The sequence below is a fragment of the Octopus bimaculoides genome, chromosome 10 (genome assembly GCF_046866305.1).
Source record: "Octopus bimaculoides isolate indiv1 chromosome 10, ASM4686630v1, whole genome shotgun sequence".
Lineage (NCBI taxonomy): Eukaryota > Metazoa > Mollusca > Cephalopoda > Octopoda > Octopodidae > Octopus > Octopus bimaculoides.
In genome coordinates, this window is record NC_142937.1 from 17,913,648 (window position 1) to 17,936,147 (window position 22,500).

Here is a 22,500-nt window from a genome sequence, read left to right on the forward strand (position 1 = left end):
ATTTAGCAGTATTTTGTCTGCCGTTACGTTCTGAGTTCAAATTCCGCCGTGGTTGAATTGCCTTTCATCCTTTCGGGGTTGATAAATTAAGTACCAGTTACGCACTGGGGTCGATGTAATCGACTTAATCCCTTTGTCTGTCCTTCTTTGTCCCCTCTATGTTTGGTCCCTTGTGGGCAATAAAGAAATAGGTAACGACAGTCTTGTTGTGAGTAAGCTCATGGATTGTGACTTGTCTCTATGCATGAATCAGTTCGTCCCCTCAATGGCAATTCCTGGCAATGGTCAGAGCTGGTGATCTCCCTTTGCATCGTTTGTCTTCAATGGCTGCCTTCCTTTTCTTTAAACTTTTTTAACCAACTGTGCATATTGCTCTCATCAGTGGTGTCATCTCTGTGAAAGTTTGCTTTCAAACATCTTGCACCCCTGCTTTGTCAAGAATTCAATGATGGCACCTTGCTTCTGCTTCAAACCTATTTATTATTTGCCTGCAATGAAGAAGAACCAGGAAGAAGAGTTACTGTACCAACAACAACAGTTTGAATGACCTCTGTCAGTTAATAACAAAGTTATGCCTAATTTTCAATTACTTCCAGTGCAACCCATCTATGTGTGTGCATGTACATGTGTGTGTGTGTGTGTGTGTGTGTGTGTGTGTGTGTGTGTGTGTTTATGTATGTGTGCATGCATTCATATATATATCTCATTATCATATGGAATATCTCAAGGCTGTGAGCTGGCAAAATCATTAGCATACTGGGTAAAATACTTCACAGTATTTTGTCTGGCTTTATGGTTTGAGTTCAAATTCCACCAAGGTTGACTTTGCCTTTCAACCTTTCAGGGTCAATAAAATAAGTACCAGATGAACACTGGGGGTTGATGTAATCGACTCATCCCCTCTTCCAAAACTGTTGCTCTTGTGGCAAATTTTGAAAGCATTATATGAAATATCTCACTATTAAGTAAAATATTTGTGTGGTAGTAGAAGACGAAGTAATGATGATCTAATATGTACACAGTTGTCAGAGTATATGTAGCACATGTGTGTGAGTGTGTACTTGTGTGAGTGTCTACTCGTGTGTGAGTGTGTACTTATGTTGTACTTGTGTGAGTGTCTATTTGTGTGTGAGTATGTACTTGTGTTGTAAAGTTTTAGTTGATACTCTTTGCCTTATATTCATTCTAACCCAGCTTTAATTCTGTTTCAGGTATTAATTCAGGGTCTGACACTTTGTTATTTGAGGGGACGGAGATAAGACTTGATCCCACGTGCTCTGTGTTTATTACTATGAACCCTGGCTATGCTGGTCGATCAGATCTCCCTGACAACTTAAAGGTACAGTGAATTTTATTTTTAATGCTTTCGTTCTCTTTTTGAATATGTTCTGCTCAAAAATCCATGGAGACATTTCTTTTATAACAAGATTAGTTTCTATTATATATAAACTTTGTTTCTTTATAGATATTTAATATTTTTATAATGTCCTATGAATATCTTGCTTCTCTCATGAGATTTGAGTTCTCCTTTTAGTGAAATTTTTTTATCTTATCTTTTTTTTTTTAATTATAAAAATTTGTAAGTTTTTAATTTAGAAAATTATTAGAATCATTAGAAACCACTTTCAACTTGGTCTCATAAAAGATTGCTAAAATGTACTCAACTGCATTCCAAAGCTTGTAAAAATTTATTTCTCCGTGATCTGATTTTAGCTGATTGGAAGTGTCATCATGTACATATTTTGTCTTGGTATAAAGAATGGGCTGTACCAAACATTCTGTTCAATACCATAGATTCGGTTGTCAGTTGTTTGACTGTAACCAGTTGACAATATGGCTGACAATATGTGCATCTCTGATCATGAGCAGAAGTAGTGGGGGAGCATCATAGCCATGTGTTGTGAGGAATTCTTTGAGGTTTGAATAATTCACCTCTGGTAACATGGGTGTTTTGTTAAACATCTTTAAACAACCCTTACCCAGGGACCTTTTGAGTGGGATGGGCTACCCAACCTGAAGAAAATTCTAACTGGGCCCAACCTGCAAGGTTATGCACTGTTTATCTTGATATGAGATCACCATGTCACACACATACAGTTGTGAGGTATATGCCTGGTGTACTCTTATCAAATGGGTAGTCATGATGGGTGTATTGGGCTTCGTATATTTGTACCCCAGTATCACTTTGATGGCATGCAGTAAGCTAACACAAATAGTGGATAAGTGTAGATGTGACTGTGGTGATAAAAGAGAGCATTGCAATGTTAGCTTAGTGTGTTGATAGTTTAATTTAAGCCTTTTTAAATTTAAGGCTATTTTAATCTAAGCCTGGTTGCATTCATATAAACCAGTAAATGTTTTGTTTATTGATTTCTATATCAAAATTAACAAAATGTCTGGGGTATTTCTCACTGAGGAGACTGAATCAAATTGAAACATTGTGTCTGATGATCCACTGGCATTCTGAGTTAAATCCTATGTTTTTACTGCACAAATCTTGAAAAATTTTGTAAGACAAACTATTAATAGTTAGTGCTGTTCCACATTGGAATACATATTATAAATGTGTATACACACTGGTATTTTAATCTAAGGCTCTTTTAAATAAATATATTAAGTTAAATGAGTATTTTACATTAACCCTTTCGTTACCAACCCGGCCGAAACCGCCTCTTGTTCTGTAGTACAAATGTCTTGTTTACATAAGTTTTGAATTAAAATCTTCCACCAAACCTTAGTCACAATTAATGTTCCTAACACTAGCTTAATGATAACGAAGTTATTTTACTAAATTCTTTGTTATATTTAAAATAATTGAGAGAAAAACAGAGCATCTCAAAATAAATACAGTAACGAAAGGGTTAAGATATAAATATGAAGAAGTGCATATAGCGTTGTGTGTTTAATTTTAATTTAAGAAAAGAATCAAGCTTTTAATTCATCAAATTAATAGATGTTGAATTTTAATTTTTTTTGCCAAGATCAAACTCAAATTATCAAAACTTAATATGTATACCAATCACAAGTACTATTCTAACTATTAAAAAAATCACTCAGGATAATTAATACTACAGGCTGGTTGAAGCTAACTGGAGATTGTGTTTTAAAACCAGCTGAGTCTTGGTGCATATTACTAGATTCTCCTGTGTAAAATTGGCTTCATTGTGCCTTTCTAGATTTTGCTATGTTATATTTACCATGATCCTTAAAAATCATATTGAGATTTTTAACCATTGTGTATTGAATGTTTTGTAGGCATTGTTCCGTACAGTTGCTATGATGGTGCCAGACTATGCAATGATTGCAGAAATCTCTCTCTACTCCTGTGGCTTTGTCAATGCTCGACCTCTCTCAGTAAAGATTGTCGCAACATACCGTTTATGTTCAGAACAGCTTTCTTCTCAACATCATTATGATTACGGTATGAGAGCTGTCAAATCTGTTTTGACTGCAGCTGCTAACTTGAAGGTAAAGAAAAGAAACAAAAGAAAGTATTTTTATCAAAGTTTTGTACAAGCTGACTTCTTTTAATATTTTTGTACTTGTATTTCTTAATGAAATAATCTACCTATGAGTTTCAATTAATGCTTGAAATTGATTGAGACTTTGGAGAGATTTTGTAAAGTAACTAATTTTTTAATCACTTTATTGGTTTTCATGAAGGCATGTGGCCTAGTGGTTAAGTAGTTGTGCTCATGATTGGTATATCATGGGTTCGATTCCTAGACCAGGTGGCACATTGTGTTCTTGAACAAAACATTTCATTTCATGTTGCTCTAGCCTCTCTTTTGATTGGGGGTGGGGATGTTGGCCTGTTTGCCTAGCCAGCAGGGTGGCATCATTTGAAGGCTAAAACAATGCAAAGTGCATTGTGACCAGCAATGTGTAACAACATCTGATAGTCTTGTTGGTCACATGATCACATGATATTGGTTTTCAAAGCAGAAGATTGGCAGATTTGTTATAGCAACAAAAAAATGCCTTGGGACATTTATTCCAACTCTTGACTTTCTGATTTCAAGTTCCATTTTTGGGTCCTTAAAATAAAGTATCTGTCAAGTACTAGGGTTGATAGTATTGGCAAACCCTCTCCTCTGAAAATCATTGGCCTTTCTTTTACCTTGATCAGAAATTATTATTATATTACAGTTTGGAACTTAAATGTATTCTTACGTAAAATTATGATGGATGGTTTTGATTCAGTTATGATCGCTTTAAAATACGCAGTTTTGTATCATAGAACTAGGAGCAGCCTCAAGAAGGTTGGTAGATATGAATGGATGAGGTTAAGTGTGTCAATGTTTGCTTACTAGGGACAGACAGGGGAGCCAGATGAAATACTCTTTAGAAGAGCAAAACCTGTATAGTATGTCCAGCACATACTTTAAAATAATTAAGATACAATGCAGATGAATATGATATTGCTGAGTAATTGCAAATAGTGCAAGAAATATTGCTATCTTCTGCTAAAGCCGTGTTTTCAACCATTTTTTGCCTGTGGACCCCTATTTCTGTAGTTACAGTTAGGGTGTTAGGGTTATGGTTTTAGGGTTAGGGTTAGTGTTGGGGAAAAAAGTCAAAATTGAAGAATTGGGGTGGGGGGAATTTCACAATGCTGATTTTTGGCAATATTTCAAAACCTCCATATCCGAAAATGGGGGTTTTTGGAAAAAAAAAAAAAATTGGGGAGAATAACAAAATTCCACATGTCTACAAGTTTTTATTACTGTCACTAATGGTAACGACCCAGCTAAAAATAATGATTCTTCTGAAATACAGCAATATTTATTTCAAAATAAGTCTCTTGTCAAAATTATGACTGGAAATTTATTTGAAACTACTAATGAGATGATTCTATCTCTCTAACACCTTCAATGTTGATGTTTAAAAATTTACTGTATGAAAGCATGGTGGACCGGTGAGATAAACAGGGGTGGTGAAGAATATGACATATTTAGTTTCACCCCTTTACATTCTGAGTTTAAATTTAGTGTATGAATGGTGGTGGCTTGCCAGGATAAATAGGGGGTGAGGAAAACTGTATCAGGACAATTACCCCCCCATAGGAAATTACCCCCCATAGGAAATTACCCCCATAGGAAATTACCCCCCCATAGAAAATTACTCCCCCCCATAGGACAATTACCCCTCTTGGTTAATTACCCCTCTTGGTTAATTACCCCTCTTGGTTAATTACCCCCTCTCCAATATATTAAGAAGTTTTAAATCATCATCTGTTGTCCTCAAGGGTAATTGTCCTTAGGGGGTTATTGTCCATGGGGCGTAAATGCCTTAGACTCGAGGAAAACGGCATGTAGTATTTATTTAGTTACATCCCTTTATATTCTGAATTTAAATCTTGTTAAAAATGACTGTGCCCTTCATCTTTCCAGTTATATAAAAATACCAGTAAATACATGGGTCATGTAATCAATTCTAAGAATTTATAATATTGTATCTATATTAGAAATCAGTGTTTTATTGGTTTGTTATCACAACTAAATAAATTTGTTTCTCCATTCTCTTTCAATATAATTCAGCTTCGTTACCCAGATGAAGATGAAGACATACTTATGCTTCGGTCTATAACAGATGTGAACCTGCCAAAATTTCTGGACCATGACTTACCCCTGTTCCATGGCATCACTTCAGATTTGTTCCCTAGTGTCACCCTTCCTTCACCAGACTATGAGATCTTCAATGAAGCAGTTCAGAATAATTGCATAAAACTCAATTTGCAATGTACCCCATATTTCTTGCAGAAGATTCAACAGGTACACAACTAATTTATCTTTATATCATGCTCAGTTTGGAATAAACTACCTGCATTGCTTGTTTGCTGTCATGGTTGTTTCCACGCTCCCCTAAATTTGTCAACACTACTCCTGACATGCTTATGTACCCTTTCTCTTCATGGCTCTTTTACTGTTCACATACTTGTCTTCTTGTGTTCTGTTCTCTGTACTCTACATGTACTTCCAGCCTTAGTTGCCCTCTTCCTTTACTTGTCTTGACGTATGACATTCTGTCTGTTCCTTCTTTTACTCTATTCCTGATGAGCTGTAGAGAAGCTGAACACTGTATACGACAAGCTTATCATTATTACCATTAAGGCAGTGAGCTGGTAGCATCATTAGCAAGGCAAGCAAAATGCTTAGCAACATTTCACTTGTCTTTATGTTCTGAGTTCAAAGTCTGCCAAGCTTGACTTTGCCGTTCATCCTTTCAGTGTTGATAAAATAAGTACCAGTAAGGTACTGGGGTCGATGTAATCAACTTAACCCCCTCCCCCAAAATTGTTGGCCTTGTGCTAAAATTTGAAACCATTAGTGTTTTAATTATGTTGAGTACTGGGGTTGATGTAATCAGCTATTCCCCTCCCACCAAAATTTCAGGCCTTGTGCCTATAATAGAAAGGATTACTATTATTATATATATTCATGGCTTTGTGGCTAGGTCACTACCCAACAATGGGGTTTCAGGTTCAGTCCTACAGCACGGCACCTTGGGCCAAAGTTTTTTGAATGGATCTGATACATAGAAACTGTTGCTAGTGACTCTTCTCTAAATGTTGCTAATACTAGATTATTGTTTTCTTTCTCTAATTAAGATGTAAATTTCAATTAATTAAGAATGATTATTCAGTACCTTAACACCTACTTGATTGACATTTCTTACTGCCCAATCTGTCTTTCCAGTTAGTAAAGCAATCATTATTTGCATGAGATTAATAAGTCTGTTAATCATCGTCATTGCTAACTCCTAGGTCAGTCTTGATCCAACCAAATTAGAATCAAAGATGTTCTAACTATGGCTATCAGTTCTTTTCATGCATAATCTAAGACAACCTTAATAACATCTTACATTTTTTAAGACAGTAGGATGTGATTTAAGGAAAATTTGGTAACTATTTCTAGCACAGAGGGCAACCACATAAAGTTTCCCTCATTAGCTGTAATTTGATTGGTTAATGAAAGTTTTATGCTGCAGTATTTTCTCTTATTTAATAGGTCTATGAGATGATGATTGTCCGTCATGGCTTCATGATTGTTGGTGAACCATTTGGTGGGAAAACAAGCTCATATCGAACTCTTGCTGGTGCTTTAGGTGACATCTGTGAAAAGGTAAGAAGACCCAATTAAGTTTACAGTGTTTCCTTTATCTATGTTGTCATATTTTGATGGAAAGTTCAGCTGTGGTAGTCTTGGATTGTAACCACAGCCATAGCAAGCAGCAGCATAGCTCGGAGGGGGAACACAAGAAAAGACATGACAACCTAGGGAGATTAACCCACTGGGTGTTATGTAGAAAGCTAGGATTTGACCATACTGGTAAATGGTATGAACATGAATCTAGTAAAGTACTAGAAAGTAAGAAATATAAGATGTTGTGGGACTTTAACATTCAGACTGATAGAGTAAATAAAAGCTAGAAGGCCTGATTTAGTAGTAGAAGACAAAGAGAATAGAAAGTGCCAGATAATTGACTTTACAGTCTCAAATGATGAAAAAAACCAATATGAGATGTATAGAAAAAATAGCAAAAGTACCAGGACCCAGCCATTGAATTACAGAGAGTATGGAAAGTGTGGGTAAAATGTATTCCAGTAGTCATAGATGCATTAGGAACTGTCCCTTAAAGATTTGAACAGATGGATAGAGAATATAGGCATATAAGCCAGTTTAGTACATCTCCAGAAAACAGTGTTATTAGGGACAGCTCGGATACTTAGGCGGGTTCTTGGCATCTAAGGTTATTTGTTGTGGCCTGATGTAAGAAATTTTATTTTCCAACAGTCTAATCTGTTGTGTGTATATGAATCATAATAATAATAATTTTTTGGTGGGGTCTTTTCTTTCCAGGGTCTAATGGAAGAAAATAAAGTCCAGACCATTGTGATAAACCCCAAAGCAGTGACCATGGGTCAACTCTATGGTCAGTTTGATGCTGTTTCACATGAATGGTCAGATGGTGTCCTTGCAGTGTCCTACAGGAGTTTTGCTGTGTCACAGGTTAGTGAGGGTTTTAAGTTTGCTTTGGTTGTTTTTTTCTTATTTTGTGACTTCAATTATCCTTGTCATTATCATCATCATCATCCCTGTTATCACCATCATTATCGGTTAACATCTGTTTTCCACGCTGGCATAGGTCGGACAGTTTAACTGGAGCCAATGAGCCAGAAGACTGCACCAAGCTCCAGTGTCTACTTAGGCACTGTTTCTTTGGCTGGATGCACCAGCACTAGTGAGGTCACCAAGTAACTTGCGTAACAAAACCCCTCAGCTGAGTGGTGTTGTAGCATGTTCTTGAGAAAGTCATTCATGTTGTAAATGTAATCACTATTCATTGTACATGCCACCAGCATGGAAGACAGTCAGGCTTCCATGTAATGTAGTCACTTTTCAACACCATCACTGCCACACCACCACCACCACCACCACCACCACCACCACCACCACCACCACCACCACCACCACTACCACTATCATCATCATTATCATTGTTTTGTATCCATCAGATGAGATTCATTAAGATATATTTTCTACAGCCAATGCCCTTCCTGTTGCCAGCCCACACATGTTTTTAAGCATGTTTTCATGGCAGATTGGAAATGAATGACACCACCTGTATGACAGGGTAGAGGAATATGCTTTATTATAAGAGCTGCAAAATAGTCACAGAACTATTACTTAGAGTTTCACGTTCCCATTTGTTGGACATTTGCAAATTTTATAAGTAAGTATGCATAACTAGCCCATTTAAAAGTACCGTTGAATCATTGAGCAATACGTTGTGCTTGAGAAGACCTACTGATTCAAGTAAAATCAAAAACCAAAAGCAAATCAAGATCAATATCAAAATGGAAATTGTAGTTTGTGACTGAAGTCAGTAGTGCTGCCTAACTGGCACCTGTATTGGTGGCATGTAATAAGCACCATTCAAAACAGTCACAGAAGTCTGGTGCAGGCTTTGGCCTGGCTGGATCTTGTGGTACCATCCCACCCATGCTAGCATGGAACACAGGCATTAAATGATGATGATGATGATGATGATGATGATTGTATATTAGTTTCTTTAGCTGATGATTTTTTTTCTCTAATTAAGTTTCTTTGTTTGTTTATTGTGCCATATCTCTTTTTGCAGACTCCAGACCGCAAATGGCTTATATTTGATGGTCCTGTTGATGCCATATGGATAGAAAATATGAATACTGTATTGGACGACAACAAGAAGTTGTGTCTAATGAGTGGAGAAATTATTCAACTGGCTCCGACGACAAACCTTATATTTGAGCCAATGGACTTAGAAGCAGCATCTCCTGCAACGGTAAAATAGGACACCTTTGACTTGTTGTTGTTGTTGTGGCGGTGGTGGTGGTAATGTAGCCCCAAATTGACACTGATTGAGTAGACCTATGGTACATAGGAAGACTATCGACATAACTAGGTGCAAATCATGCTGGATATCCCACACACCTCTATAGTCGAGGGCTTTATCATGCTTTCTTATATGCAGTGTTCATGGTGCATTGTGATAGCTTTTATATGTTATATTCTTTCTATTATCCTCTCTAGTGTTATTGTTGTTTTTATTGTCGCTGCTGTTTAGTCCCAAGTTGACTTTGATCAAGGTAGACTGCAGACCTGTGGCACAGAGATATCCACTCAAGCAACCAAGTGCAGCTCATACTTTCAGCTAAGTCACACCTCCATCTGGTTGGGAGCTGTACACATTCTGACATGCAAATGATTGTATGTCTTGCATTGTGATAGTCTGGACATGTACTCTATCCACTGTCCAGTCTGTTTCAGTAAGTCTGTAGGTTATGCTGGGGTTTTATAACAGAGGCAGAAGGGGAACTCAGTCAGAGGGTGACCATTTTTCTCTTTCTGCACCTATTACTGATGATATGTATCCAAGCATTGCATTTGGGATTAACGATGCTATGTGGTTTGTTTGTTTGTCTGGACCGAGTGGGAGAAATATAGATCTTAAGATACAGTGGTGTTGTGGAGTATTGTTGATGTATCTGTCAATAGGATTGCCAGAACAATTGAAGAATGTTTTCAAGAAGGAACCAGCTGTCAATCATGATGTGTATGTTATCTGGACAGAATAAAGTGTTTAACATTGCTGTTCAGTGACATTCTCAGTGGATTTTGTTTCAGGGAACAAATTTTCCATATAGACTTTGTGTATAGAAACATGTTAAATACATATAACAATCTCAACAGACAATTAATTGTGGAGTTTTTGCATTATTACTTGAATTTGACTGCAACTTTTATTTTATCAACCTGAAAAGAAGAAAAGCATAAATGAACCCAACTGGATTTGAACTCAGATAATAAAAAACCAGAGCAAATACTGTAAAACATTTTTATTATGATACTTTAATGCATCTGCCAATCCATCACTCTACCATTCCAGTATATTTATTGATTTCCAAGTTTGGCACAAGGCTATCATTTCAGGGGCGTAAGTTGATCATATTGACCCCAGTGTTCAACCGGTACTTATTTTACTGACCCTGAAAGGATGAATAGCAAAGTCAATCTTGATAGAATTTGAATTCAGAATGTAAAGAGGGAGGAAATGCCATTAAGGATTTTGTCTGGCGTGATAATGATTCTGCCAGCTCACCACCTTCACATATATGTCTTCCTCCTCATCATCATTCATTTTAAATCTGGGTTCTGTCCCTGTTAACGGGGGTGGCTGGATCTACCTCAGTGCCATAACAACCACCCTCACACCATCTCACCATCTTGCCTGGTTTTGGGTGTCCTCCCTTCTCAAGCCAACCCTCCCAATCTCCTCCTCCTCCTTCCACATTTTCCTCGGTCTACCTCGCTTTCGCTGTCCATTTACCTCAAACTCTATCACCCTCGTCAGAACATGCTCCTCATCCTCCTCAACACATGCCCATACCACCACACTTCATTTGCCCTTGCCAGCCATTCCACTGATTTCTCCAACCCCAGAATTCCCATCAAGTCCTCAGCCCTCCTCTTATCAAACAGTCCCACACCATACATTTCTCTCACCGTTGCTCATATATATATCATCATCATCATCGTTTAACGTCCGCTTTCCATGCTAGCATGGGTTGGACGATTTGACTGAGGACTGGTGCAACCGGATGGCTACACCAGGCTCCAATCTAATTTGGCAGAGTTTCTACAGCTGGATGCCCTTCCTAACGCCAACCACATATATATATATATATATATATATATATATATATATATTGGTTTAAAATTTTGGCACAAGGCCAGCAGGTTTGGGGAAGGGGCTTAGTTGATTAAATTGACCCCAGTGTTCAAATGGTACTTATTTTATCAACCCTGAAAGGGTGGAAGTCAGAGTTGAACTCAGAACGTAATGACCAGTATGCTAATGGCTCTGCCAGCTCACCACCTTATTTCTTAGATATATTAACAATACTTAAGGCAACCATTCATTGTTTTCCAGGTCTCTCGTTGTGGTATGATTTACATGGAACCCCTGTCCCTTGGCTGGCGTCCTCTGCTATTATCTTGGCTAAACTCTCTACCCCCGACATTGGATGCTACCTACAAGAGTATCATTACTGATCTCTTTGAAAGATTCGTTGATGCTAGTTTGCTGTTGATTTCAAAAGGATGTGTCAAGGTTTGTGGACTTCTTTTTTTACCTTTACCTCATTTTCAAATGGCTATGAATAGGAAGGGGGCTCAGCCACAGAAATTTGCCAAAAAAATAAAAGCTCAAATAGAACATACCAGCAAAACTGACTTTGCAAGCCACATCATAGGCTACCCATTTAGGAGGATGGTTACCCTGAATAAGCACTGATACAGCGTAGATGGAGACTCTCGTCCATTCTACATGTGACAGCTTCTCTATGCCCAGTAGCATGACAAAATTCACCCAGTCCACACTATCAAAACATACACAACTACAAAGCTGGCTGGTCTTTCTATGTTGCTGTGAGTAGCTGATGACACAGAACACAGTGAGTGACCCAACTCATCTGATCCAATTCAGTAATGGAAAGACTGATGCAAAATGCTGTTGATGTTGGTGGTGGCAGTGGTTTCACTTGTTTATATAGTTTTAGTAAAGTATCAGAGTGCTTTATTAGCTCCTTCTATATCATAGTCCATCCATCTGGATCAGTGGTTCACAACCATTTCCTATCAATGGACCCCTTTGTTACCTATTTCACTCAGATTGATCCTCATAGCCATTTGATATTTAAAGTATCATATTTTTATAATTAAATATTATTAGAAATTTTATTTACTCTCTTTTACTTGTTTCAATCATTTGACTGTGGCCATGCTGGAGCACCGCCTTTAGTCGAGCAAATCGACCCCAGGACTTATTCTTTGTAAGCCTAGTACTTATTCTATCGGTCTCTTTTGCCAAACCACTAAGTTACGGGGACCTAAACGCACCAGCATCGGTTGTCAAGCGATGCTGGGAGGGCGGGGGGACAAACACAGACACACAAACATACACACACATATACATATATATATATATATATATATATATATATATATATATATGCATATATACGATGGGCTTCTTTCAGTTTCCGTCTACCAAATCCACTCACAAGGCTTTGGTCGGCCCGAGGCTATAGTAGAAGACACTTGCCCAAGGTGCTACGCAGTGGGACTGAACCCGGAACCATGTGGTTGGTAAGCAAGCTACTTACCACATAGCCAAGAAATATAACCAATCCAAAGCACATAAATTTTAACAACAATATCTTATATGGATCCCTAAGGGTTGAGGGGACCTCAGTTGAGAACGACTTATCTAGATAAACATAACTGATAGAAACTTCTGAAATATATAACAACAATATTGGTAATATAAAACAAATGAAAATTATATCATGGCTATACAATCTTTTGACAGGAATTGTCTCCAACTACTGCAAGCAATATGGTGAAATCCTTAATGAATCTGATGGATTGTATGCTTGAGGAATTCAACGATGAAGCATGCATCGCACAGAGAGATGTGCGGGAAATTTCTAATTGGCTTGAAGTATGGTTCTTTCTTTTTCCGTTTTATTTGTTCCTTTTTTCTTTATATTCTTTTATGTTCTTTTGTTCATTTATTAGTTACAATCATTGGATTATAGCTACACTCCAACATTACCCTTAGCATACAAATTTATGATGTCAGCCCATGGTATTTACATAATCAATGATTATTTATTTGATCAACGGGTACATATTTTATTGATTTTTAGAATTTATGAATGGCAAAATAGATCTGGACATTATTTGAACTCCGAACATCAGGGGAAGTAAACATGTTTTTGCAGAAGACTGGAAATGAAGAGCTCTACTTGCATGAGGGTGACACTCGTTCATAATTATCCTATGACATCAGGCTGTGGAGCATGGAGACACAAGCATATACCTGTGTGTGTGTGTGTGTGTGTGCACATGAGAGTATGTATATGTGTTTGTGTTCCCTTCACTGTCTAATACCACTAACCCTGTTCCTTATATTTAAGTATATCTCTATATAGTAATAACCAATATGTATGTTGGTTGGCTGGTTGGTTGGTTGATTGATTTCTCCAGTCATGGTTTATATCATATGTAGGGAGGAGGAGGAGAGATAGTAAAAAAGAGATACAAAGTGAGTTGACATATGAGGTGCAAGATGAGTGCACATACAAGGCTTGATGGCAGGCAATGTGTAAATGAATGCTATATACATAGAGAGTGAGAACTAAAGAATCACAGAGGCAGAGATGGAGGAGAAAGAAGAAGAGGAATAATCAACGGGGTAGTTATGGGAGGAATTATATAAAATGAGGAATTTGTTTTATTTAATTTTAAGGGAATAAATACTTTTCTTATTCATTTCCTCATTTTGTATATGTGCCAGTAAATTTGATAAAAAAGTGAATTATAATCCCTATATATATGTTATATTCCCTGTATGCTATGGTGGTAAAAGTAAATTTCCAAAGTTACTTGTCATATGATAGGTAACACTCTAGTTTGAGATATAATAATAATAATAATAATAATAATAATAATAATAATGATGATGATGATGATGATAATGATGATAATGATAATGATAATTACAATAATAATAATAATAATGATAATAATAATAATAATAATAATAATAATAATAATGATAATAACAATAATAATAATAATAATGATAATAACAATAATAATAATAATAATAATAATAATAATAATAATAATAATAATAATGATAATAATAATAATAATAATAATGATGATGATGATGATGATGATGACAATGACAATAATAATAATAATAATGATAATAATGATAATGATAATAATAATAATAATAATGATAATAACAATAATAATAATAATAATAATGATAATAATAATTATGATTATGATAATAATAATAAATATTAATAATAATTGAAATTGGCATTTTTTTGGTATTTTTCATTTTTTATTTTTGCAGTGCATATTTTTTTTTTCCATTACTTGGTCCATCGGTGCCAGTAGTGACGAAAAGGGAAGAGTGAAGTTTGACCATTTATTAAGAGAACTGATTGCGGTAAGTATTTTTGATGATGATGATGTAGCTTCAAGAAAATTACTTTATTTTGTACATAGACAGAAAGGAAATAGACAGGAAAGATAAAAAGTCAATGTTTAAGTTGTTATTGTAAATTATAGATGTACAATCTCATGATGGCTGCCTGAGGGGAAGCAAAACTAAAGGCACCCATAGTGCTTAGTAGCATCAGCAGACATGGATTGTTGAAACTGTATGGTAGAAGTTGTCACTGTTATTTATGTGATACAATTAGTCTCAAGGAATCCTATTTATGCTATTTGTTCTACCTTCAATTTTTTCTATCCAAAAGTGTTTTTCAACCTAATATTTACATACTGTTATTTATAGTTTTTGTGCTTTGGGATCCACTGTACCAAAAAGGATATGTATATATATATATATATATATATATATATATATATATATATATATATATATATATATATATATATATATTATATCTTTTATGCCATAACTTGTTTGAAGATCCTGTGTGCCTACAAGTGAAACTTAAAATAGCAAGAGACTAACTTGACCAAAATATGTTATTAATATCTACCATGGTGTTAAGTACTCTTTTTCCAATACTTAATACTAAATAAATACACACACACACACACACACACACACACACACACACACACACACACACACACACACACACACACACACACACACATATATGAAGTTAATAAAAAAGAAATGGAGATAAAAGACAACAAGAAAAGAACAACAACATGAGGACGTGGTATATGAAGAGTATTAATAAGACACTCAGAGAAGGAAAGAAAGGGTGTTTTATGTTTTGAGCAAAGCTCTTCTTCAGAAACAGAAAACAGAGGAAAGTCCAAGAGAAAAGGAAGATGGAGGAAAAAAATCGCCAACAGTCCACATGTAGTTACATATTTAAAAAAAATTTGTGTAAAGCTGGAACAATGCATGAAATGTACAAAGTAAACTATCAATTTTCGCATGCCACCTTCCTCCCCACTTCCTCCTTCCCCTGCTAAATATCTGAGCAATGACTTTTCAATTCTCACTTTTCCAAATGTCCTGAAGAAAGGGTTATAGCCCTGAAATATAATGTAAAACTACAAATTTGTTTTATTTTTTGTTTTGTTTTGTTTTCCTTCTGTAGTTATCTTTGTACTTTCTCACATTGTTCTGGCCTTACACAACAAATCTGTTTAAAGTAATATCACATAATGCTTCATCAAAACAACCCCATTATATATATATATATATATATATATATATATATATATATACATGTCTATTGCTTATAGGGAGGAATGACTGAGGGAACACGATCCATGCTAGGTCTTATGGATTGTCTTGAGCCACCAATGAAACCATACTTAAATCCTTTCCCACCGAAAGGCCAAGTTTTTGACTACATGTTTATAAAAGAGGTAAGAGTCTTGCTTTACATAACTATATCTGGGCCATTTGTTGATGGGAAACAGATGAGGGTTGGTGTCAGGAAGAGCATACTGCTGTAGAAAACCTGTCTCTGTGGATTCTATGTGACCCATGCAAGCATGGAAGAATGGGTATTAAAATGGCAACAACAACAACGAAGACGATGGGTGAGGAGTGAGTCGATTACATTGACAACTGTCTTCAACTGGTGCTTATTTTACTGACCTTGAACAGATGTAAAGCAAAATCGACCTTGGCAGAATTTGAACTCAGAACACAAAGACGGATTCAATACTGTTAAGCACTTTAACCTGTGAGCTAACATTTCTGTCAGCTCTCTGCCTTATCAACAATCATCATAATCATCGTCCTCGTTTAATGTCCGCTTTCCATGCTGGCATGGGTTGGACAATTTGACTGAGGGCTGGCGAGCCAGAAAGCTGCACCAGGCTCCAATCCGATCTGGCAATGTTTCTACAGCTGGATGCCCTTCCTAACACCAACCACTCTGAGAGTGTAGTGGGTGCTTTTTATGTGCCACTGGCATGAAGGTCAGTCAGGTGGTACTGGCATCGGCTATGCTTGGATGGTGCTTTTTATGTACCACCAGCATGGGAGACAGTCAGGCAGCACTGGCAACAACCACGCTCAAATGCTGCTTTTAAACGTGTCACTGGCATGGGTGCCAATCAGGCGGTACTATCATCAGCCACAACAATGTCTTCACTTACCTCAACAGGGTTTTGCAAGCGAAGTTTATTGCCCAATGATTGAAGGGTATTCTTAAATGGGCTGGTTATGCTGTACTGGCATAGGCCACGGTTACAGTCTCACTTGGCTTGCCAGGTCTATCTCCAAATGTCCCGGTCACTTGTCATTGCCTCGGTGAGGCCTAATGTTTGAAAATAATAATAATAATAATAATAATAATAATAACAAAATCCAGATCTTGTTTTAGTTATTGAAAAAGAAATTATGTATTCTTGTTTCAGGGTGCTGGCAAGTGGGTTTCTTGGTCTGAAGAGATCAAAGATGCACCACCAATCGCTAAAGATGCCCAGTTCAATGAAATCATTGTTCCCACTGTGGACACTGTAAGGTACACTGCTTTGATGAATATGTTAGTTTTGCATGCTAAACCAGTCCTCTTTGTGGGTCCCACTGGAACTGGCAAAAGTAGTTACATTTCTGTAAGTTGCTTTTGTTTTCATTTTGTTTTTTCATTTGTCACTTTTACTTTTTTCAATTTTTGCTCTTAGTAAAAAATCTGTTATAAATCATTTCTCATGTTTTAGTTGTTTGATGATAACAATGTGGACCATGATAATGATGGTGATTATTATTATTATTATTGTTATTATAAGAATAATAATGGTTTCAGATTTTATACCAAAGCCAGCAGTTTTGAGGGGAGGGAGCAAGTCAATTACATTGACCCCAGTATTTGACTGGTATATTATTTTGTTGATCTTGAAAGGACGAAAGGTAAAGTAGACTAAGCAGTATTTGAACTCAGAATGTAAAGAGCTGCAAGAATTTAGTTTAATGTGTTAACAATTTTGCTACCTCCTGTCTTCATAATAATAATAATGGCTTCAAATTTTGGCACCTGCTAGCAAGTTCATGGGAAGGGGTCAGCCGGATTACATCAACCCCAGACTTAACTGGTACTTTTTTTTATCGTCCCCTAAAGGATGAAAGGCAAAGTCAACCTTGGCAGCTTTTGAACTCAGAACATAAAGCTGGAAGAAATGCTGCTAAGCAGTTTTTCCAGCTCAGTAATGGTTCTGCCAGCTTGCTGGCTTAATAATGATGATGACGATGATGATAATGATAATAATAATAATAATAATAATAATAATAATAATAATAATATTAATAATACCAAGAAGAGTTTGTGCACTCCCAACAACAGAAAAGAACACACAATGCCGCCCCCTGCCCCCCAGAAACACGGAGGTGTAGCAGGTGATGCAGTAGAAATTTGCCTCAAACTACCAAATGTTGAACAATTATATAATAATAATAATAATAATAATGATAATAATAATAATAATAATAATAATAATAATAATAATCATAATAATGATAATAATAATAATGATCCTTTCTACTACATGCACAAGGCCTGGAATTTTAGGGGTGGGGTGGTAGTCGATTTCATCAACATCAGAGCTCAACTGGTATTTATTTCATCGACCCTGAAAGATGACCTCAGCATCTTTTTAGGGTTGACCTCAGCATAATTTGAACACAGAATGTAAAGATGGGTGAAATGCTGCTATGCATTTTGCTTGACATGCAAACAATTCTACCTGCTCACCACCTCACTACTACTACTACTACTACTACTACTACTACTACTACTACTACTACTACTACTACTACTCCTACTACTACTACAGGGTGTCCACAGAGTATGGGTACAATGGAATTAACTCATGCTTTAAGAAATTATTATTTCTTATATTTAATTGTTTATGATTTTATTTATTCCATGTGCCCAGACCTTGTGGACACCCTGTACTACTACTACTACTACTACTACTACTACTACTACTACTACTACTACTACTAATAATAATAATAATAATAATAATAATAATAATAATAATAATAATAATGATAATAATAACCTTTTCTGCTATAGACATGAGGCTTGAAATTTTTGGGGAGGGGACTAGTACCTGTGTGTCACTGGTATTTAATTTATTGAGCCCAAAAGGATGAGAGGCAAAGTCAACCTTGGTGGAATTTGAACTCAGAACGTAAAGATGGACGAAATGCTACTAAGCATTTTGCTCAGTATGCTAACAATCCTGCCATCTTTCCATATTAATAATAATAATAATAATAATAATAATAATAATAATAATAATAATAATAATAATAATGGTTTCAAATTTTGGCAGTAAGATCTGCAATTTTGAGGCAATGGGTTAGTCAAATGCATTGACCTCAGTACTTGACTGGCATTTTATTTTATTGATAATGAAAAGATGAATCACAAAGCTGACCTCGGAGGGATTTGAATGTAAAATGTAAAGAACTGGAAGAAATACCAGAGGGAATTTTGTCTGATTTTGCCTTACTTTATTGTTAAGGACAGATTGGAAGGCAGCTGTGGCATTTGGGAACTCTGTGACTGTGTAGGGTTTCAAGGCACAAACCCACATCAAAAATCTAAAAATAGGAAAGTGTTCAGAACCCCCATGCAAGGAAAGCTTCTTCATGGTCAACTGACCAACTAGAAATAGCAATCAAATCTCATTCAGAACATATCCTGTCATTTTGAAAAAGGAAGGACAAATTGGCTAGCCTTAGATAGATTGTACTCAAAAATAAAAGATAGGATGGTCATGATAGGCATGGTTTTGATAATTTTGTTCAATCAGAGTTGTCCTGGGACTAATCAACAACACAGTTTACAACACTGATCCATTACATGGTTGCTTGATTTGCTAAAAATAGCAACCAAATATCCCTCAGATCACACTCTACAATTATGGAAAAGGAGGGCCACACTGGACATCTTAGTCTTAGATGTATAAAAATAATGGGATGGTCACGGTTGGAATGCCTTTGATCATAAACCTGCTCAATCAGTGCTGACCAAAGACTAAACAACAATATTAAGAATTTGATTATTTTTATGGGTAGTATGTTACTGCATGATTATAGTTCAATTTCTTTATCACTCTCACTTTAAAATGCACTCAGTTATTTCATTAACCTCTGAAAGGATGGTTGCACTCAGCCTCTTTTATCATACCAACACTGAGCTGCACTTAACTCCTTCCTTTGTTAACCTCACATTGATCTGCAGTTAATCTCATCTGGTTTCATATTGAACTGTTCACAATTGTCTTTGTTATCCTCACTTGAAACCACACTTAGCCTTTTTCATCATCTGTAAATTAAACTTTACATTTTAAAACCTTTCATAGTGTTTTGTATTAGTTCAGAAATGAGAGGGAGTTCTAAGATCATAAAAACAAACAAATCTGATTAAAGCTAAAATACAAAAACAAAAAGACTAATGAACAATATTAATGAATAATAATGCATTTATGATTTATGCAATGCACCAAAATTATATATATTTTGTTTAAGTGTTTTAAATTTCCCATTTTTATCTGGTAAAAAATATCCAAAATTCTCCATTTTTTGTTTTCCAATTCTCTGCCCTGTTGTTAATGATTGAACTCTTATATCATTGAAATAAAATTGTTGTTTATTCATTTCATTTGTTTTTACATTTGTTTTTTCTATGCTAGTATGAGTTAGATAGATATATTTTTGAGGTTTTGTTATACAGCTAGATGTCCTTCTTGTCACTAACCTTGACTGGTTTTTCAAGTAAGGGATTTTATTTTCTGTATGTCTTTGATGATGCAAAACCAGCGGACAACATGTTGATAGGGAAAATGATCGCAGTGTCATTTGCTGTAGCAGAGCATGTTTTTGAAGACATGTAAGTGCAGACACACACACACATGACTGGCTTCTTTTAGTTTCCATGTTCCATTCACAAGCTGCAAACAAGAATTGAACTTATTTTCTTGTGTATGATGACTTACAATTACTAAGTGAAAGCATTGAATCATTAAGGTCCAGGCATCGTTTAATAGGCACAAGCATAGCTATGTGTGTTAAGAAAGTCACTTTCTAACTATATACTTTCAAGGAGCCATCCACTGTGTGGCCTTTTACTGTAACCACAAGCCAATCAAAGCCTTGTGAGTAGATTTGGTGGATAGAAGTTGAAAAAATTCCTTTGTATGTTTATATGTGTGCATGAGAGTGGATCCTTGTCTGGCCATCATGCAATAGTTGCAAGGTAGTTCCACTGTCGTGCAAGCAGTATCATTAATTTCTAGTCTTCCATGAAAATATGTCTGGATGAAAGGAAATATCAAAAATATCACCGTACTTACAAATAAGTGAGAATTGGTAAGAGAAAAAGCATTCAGCTATAGAAGATCTGCCCTGACAAATTCCATCTGACCCATGCTAGCATTGAAAGTGGACATTAAATCAATGATGGTCTTCTGAATTGTAAACTCATGAGTTTGCCATTTATTGACATAATTATCACCATTCTTCTGTGGTCATATCAGACAAGCAAGTACTTATATTTGTTTCTTAATGTGTCAATCAGATAAGAGACTAAACCTTATTTGATGGCTGGGCCTGATAGAAATAGCAACCAATACTTCCCTTAAAACAGAAAGGACACATTTAGATAATATAGTCTCAGATATTTCTAAGCAGACTAGATCTTCATGGCTAGAGTTCCTTCAGAGGGCCATTTCACCAGGGTTGACTAGGAGGACAAAACAGCAAGTAATATAGTTTTATCTCTAAACTGAATTGAAACTTAGAAATGTTGTACTTCCAACCATCCAGCCTATAAAAGAAGTGGGTATGTGTGTGTATATGTATATATATGTAAATGTTTTTATATCAAGTTATATATAAATACAGTTTAACATCAGACTGAAGGATTGCTCAACGCTTCTTAATAGAGTACATGTTTATTACCTTTTACAAGGAAAAGGCTGAGATAAATGACCTTAATGTTGTTTCTAAGGTAGACACTTTTTTGTCAATATCTTCCAGAATTTCTTACTCAAGACATTGGACAAAAATATCTACAAACCAAATGTCATCAACTTTTCTGCTCAGACAACTGCTAACCAAACACAGAACATGATTATGTCTAAATTAGATAAAAGAAGAAAAGGTGTCTTTGGTCCTCAGTTTGGCAAAAGAATGGTATGTATGATGTCACTTTTTATGTTTTACTTGTTTCTGTCATTGGATTGTGGCCATGCTGGGGCACCACTTTGAAGGATTTTTAGTTAAATGAATTGACCCCAGTACTGTTTTTTAAAGCCTGGTGCTTATTCTCTCAGTCTCTTTTGCCAAACCACTAAATTTTAGGGACATACACAAACTAACACCGGTTGTCAAGCTGTGATGGGGGATAAACACATAATGACATACACACATACACATGTGTGTATATGACAGAAACTGAAACAAACTCATTGTATATATACATATGTGCATATATATATATATATATATATATATATATATATATAAAGTGTAGTATATTGCCACTTAAGTGTGGCTGACCCCTAGGGGTGGATGTTACTGTTGCTTTTAGCCCCAGGAGGACATCTCCTCCAGCTGGCTTATCGACACACGACTGTGTCCTGTTTGCCAAGGGAGTTATCCCTCTCACCTCGACCAGCAGCACGAACGTATCCGGATTTCAGGGTTATTTCCCTTCGTCGGCGTTCGACAGCTGATGACCTTGGTGAGAGAGACAAATCTGGCAAACCTTATATCTTCTTTTCCAGTGACATTCTTCACTGATATTGAAAAGGTGAAAACAAGCAATGTTAATTCTCTATATGAAGTATTAACAGTAACTGCACGATAAAGTGTAGTATATTGCCACTTAAGTGTGGCTGACCCCTAGGGGTG

General features: G+C 36.0%; 1 protein-coding gene across 4 annotated transcripts in view; it reads left to right on the forward strand.

Moving 5' to 3' along the window:
• Positions 1–22,500, forward strand: part of LOC106883981 (dynein axonemal heavy chain 7) — a 138,101-nt gene that overhangs the window by 50,887 nt on the left and 64,714 nt on the right. For all 4 annotated transcript variants that reach the window (XM_089358436.1, XM_089358438.1, XM_089358437.1 and 1 more), the window contains exons 27-38: positions 1,212–1,339; positions 3,256–3,468; positions 5,541–5,774; positions 7,011–7,124; positions 7,863–8,012; positions 9,145–9,327; positions 11,476–11,655; positions 12,916–13,047; positions 14,482–14,577; positions 15,867–15,992; positions 16,995–17,192; positions 21,625–21,780. In XM_089358436.1, coding sequence (XP_089214562.1) covers positions 1,212–1,339; positions 3,256–3,468; positions 5,541–5,774; positions 7,011–7,124; positions 7,863–8,012; positions 9,145–9,327; positions 11,476–11,655; positions 12,916–13,047; positions 14,482–14,577; positions 15,867–15,992; positions 16,995–17,192; positions 21,625–21,780 — 1,910 coding nt within the window. The remainder of the gene's footprint in view (positions 1–1,211; positions 1,340–3,255; positions 3,469–5,540; positions 5,775–7,010; positions 7,125–7,862; positions 8,013–9,144; positions 9,328–11,475; positions 11,656–12,915; positions 13,048–14,481; positions 14,578–15,866; positions 15,993–16,994; positions 17,193–21,624; positions 21,781–22,500) is intronic.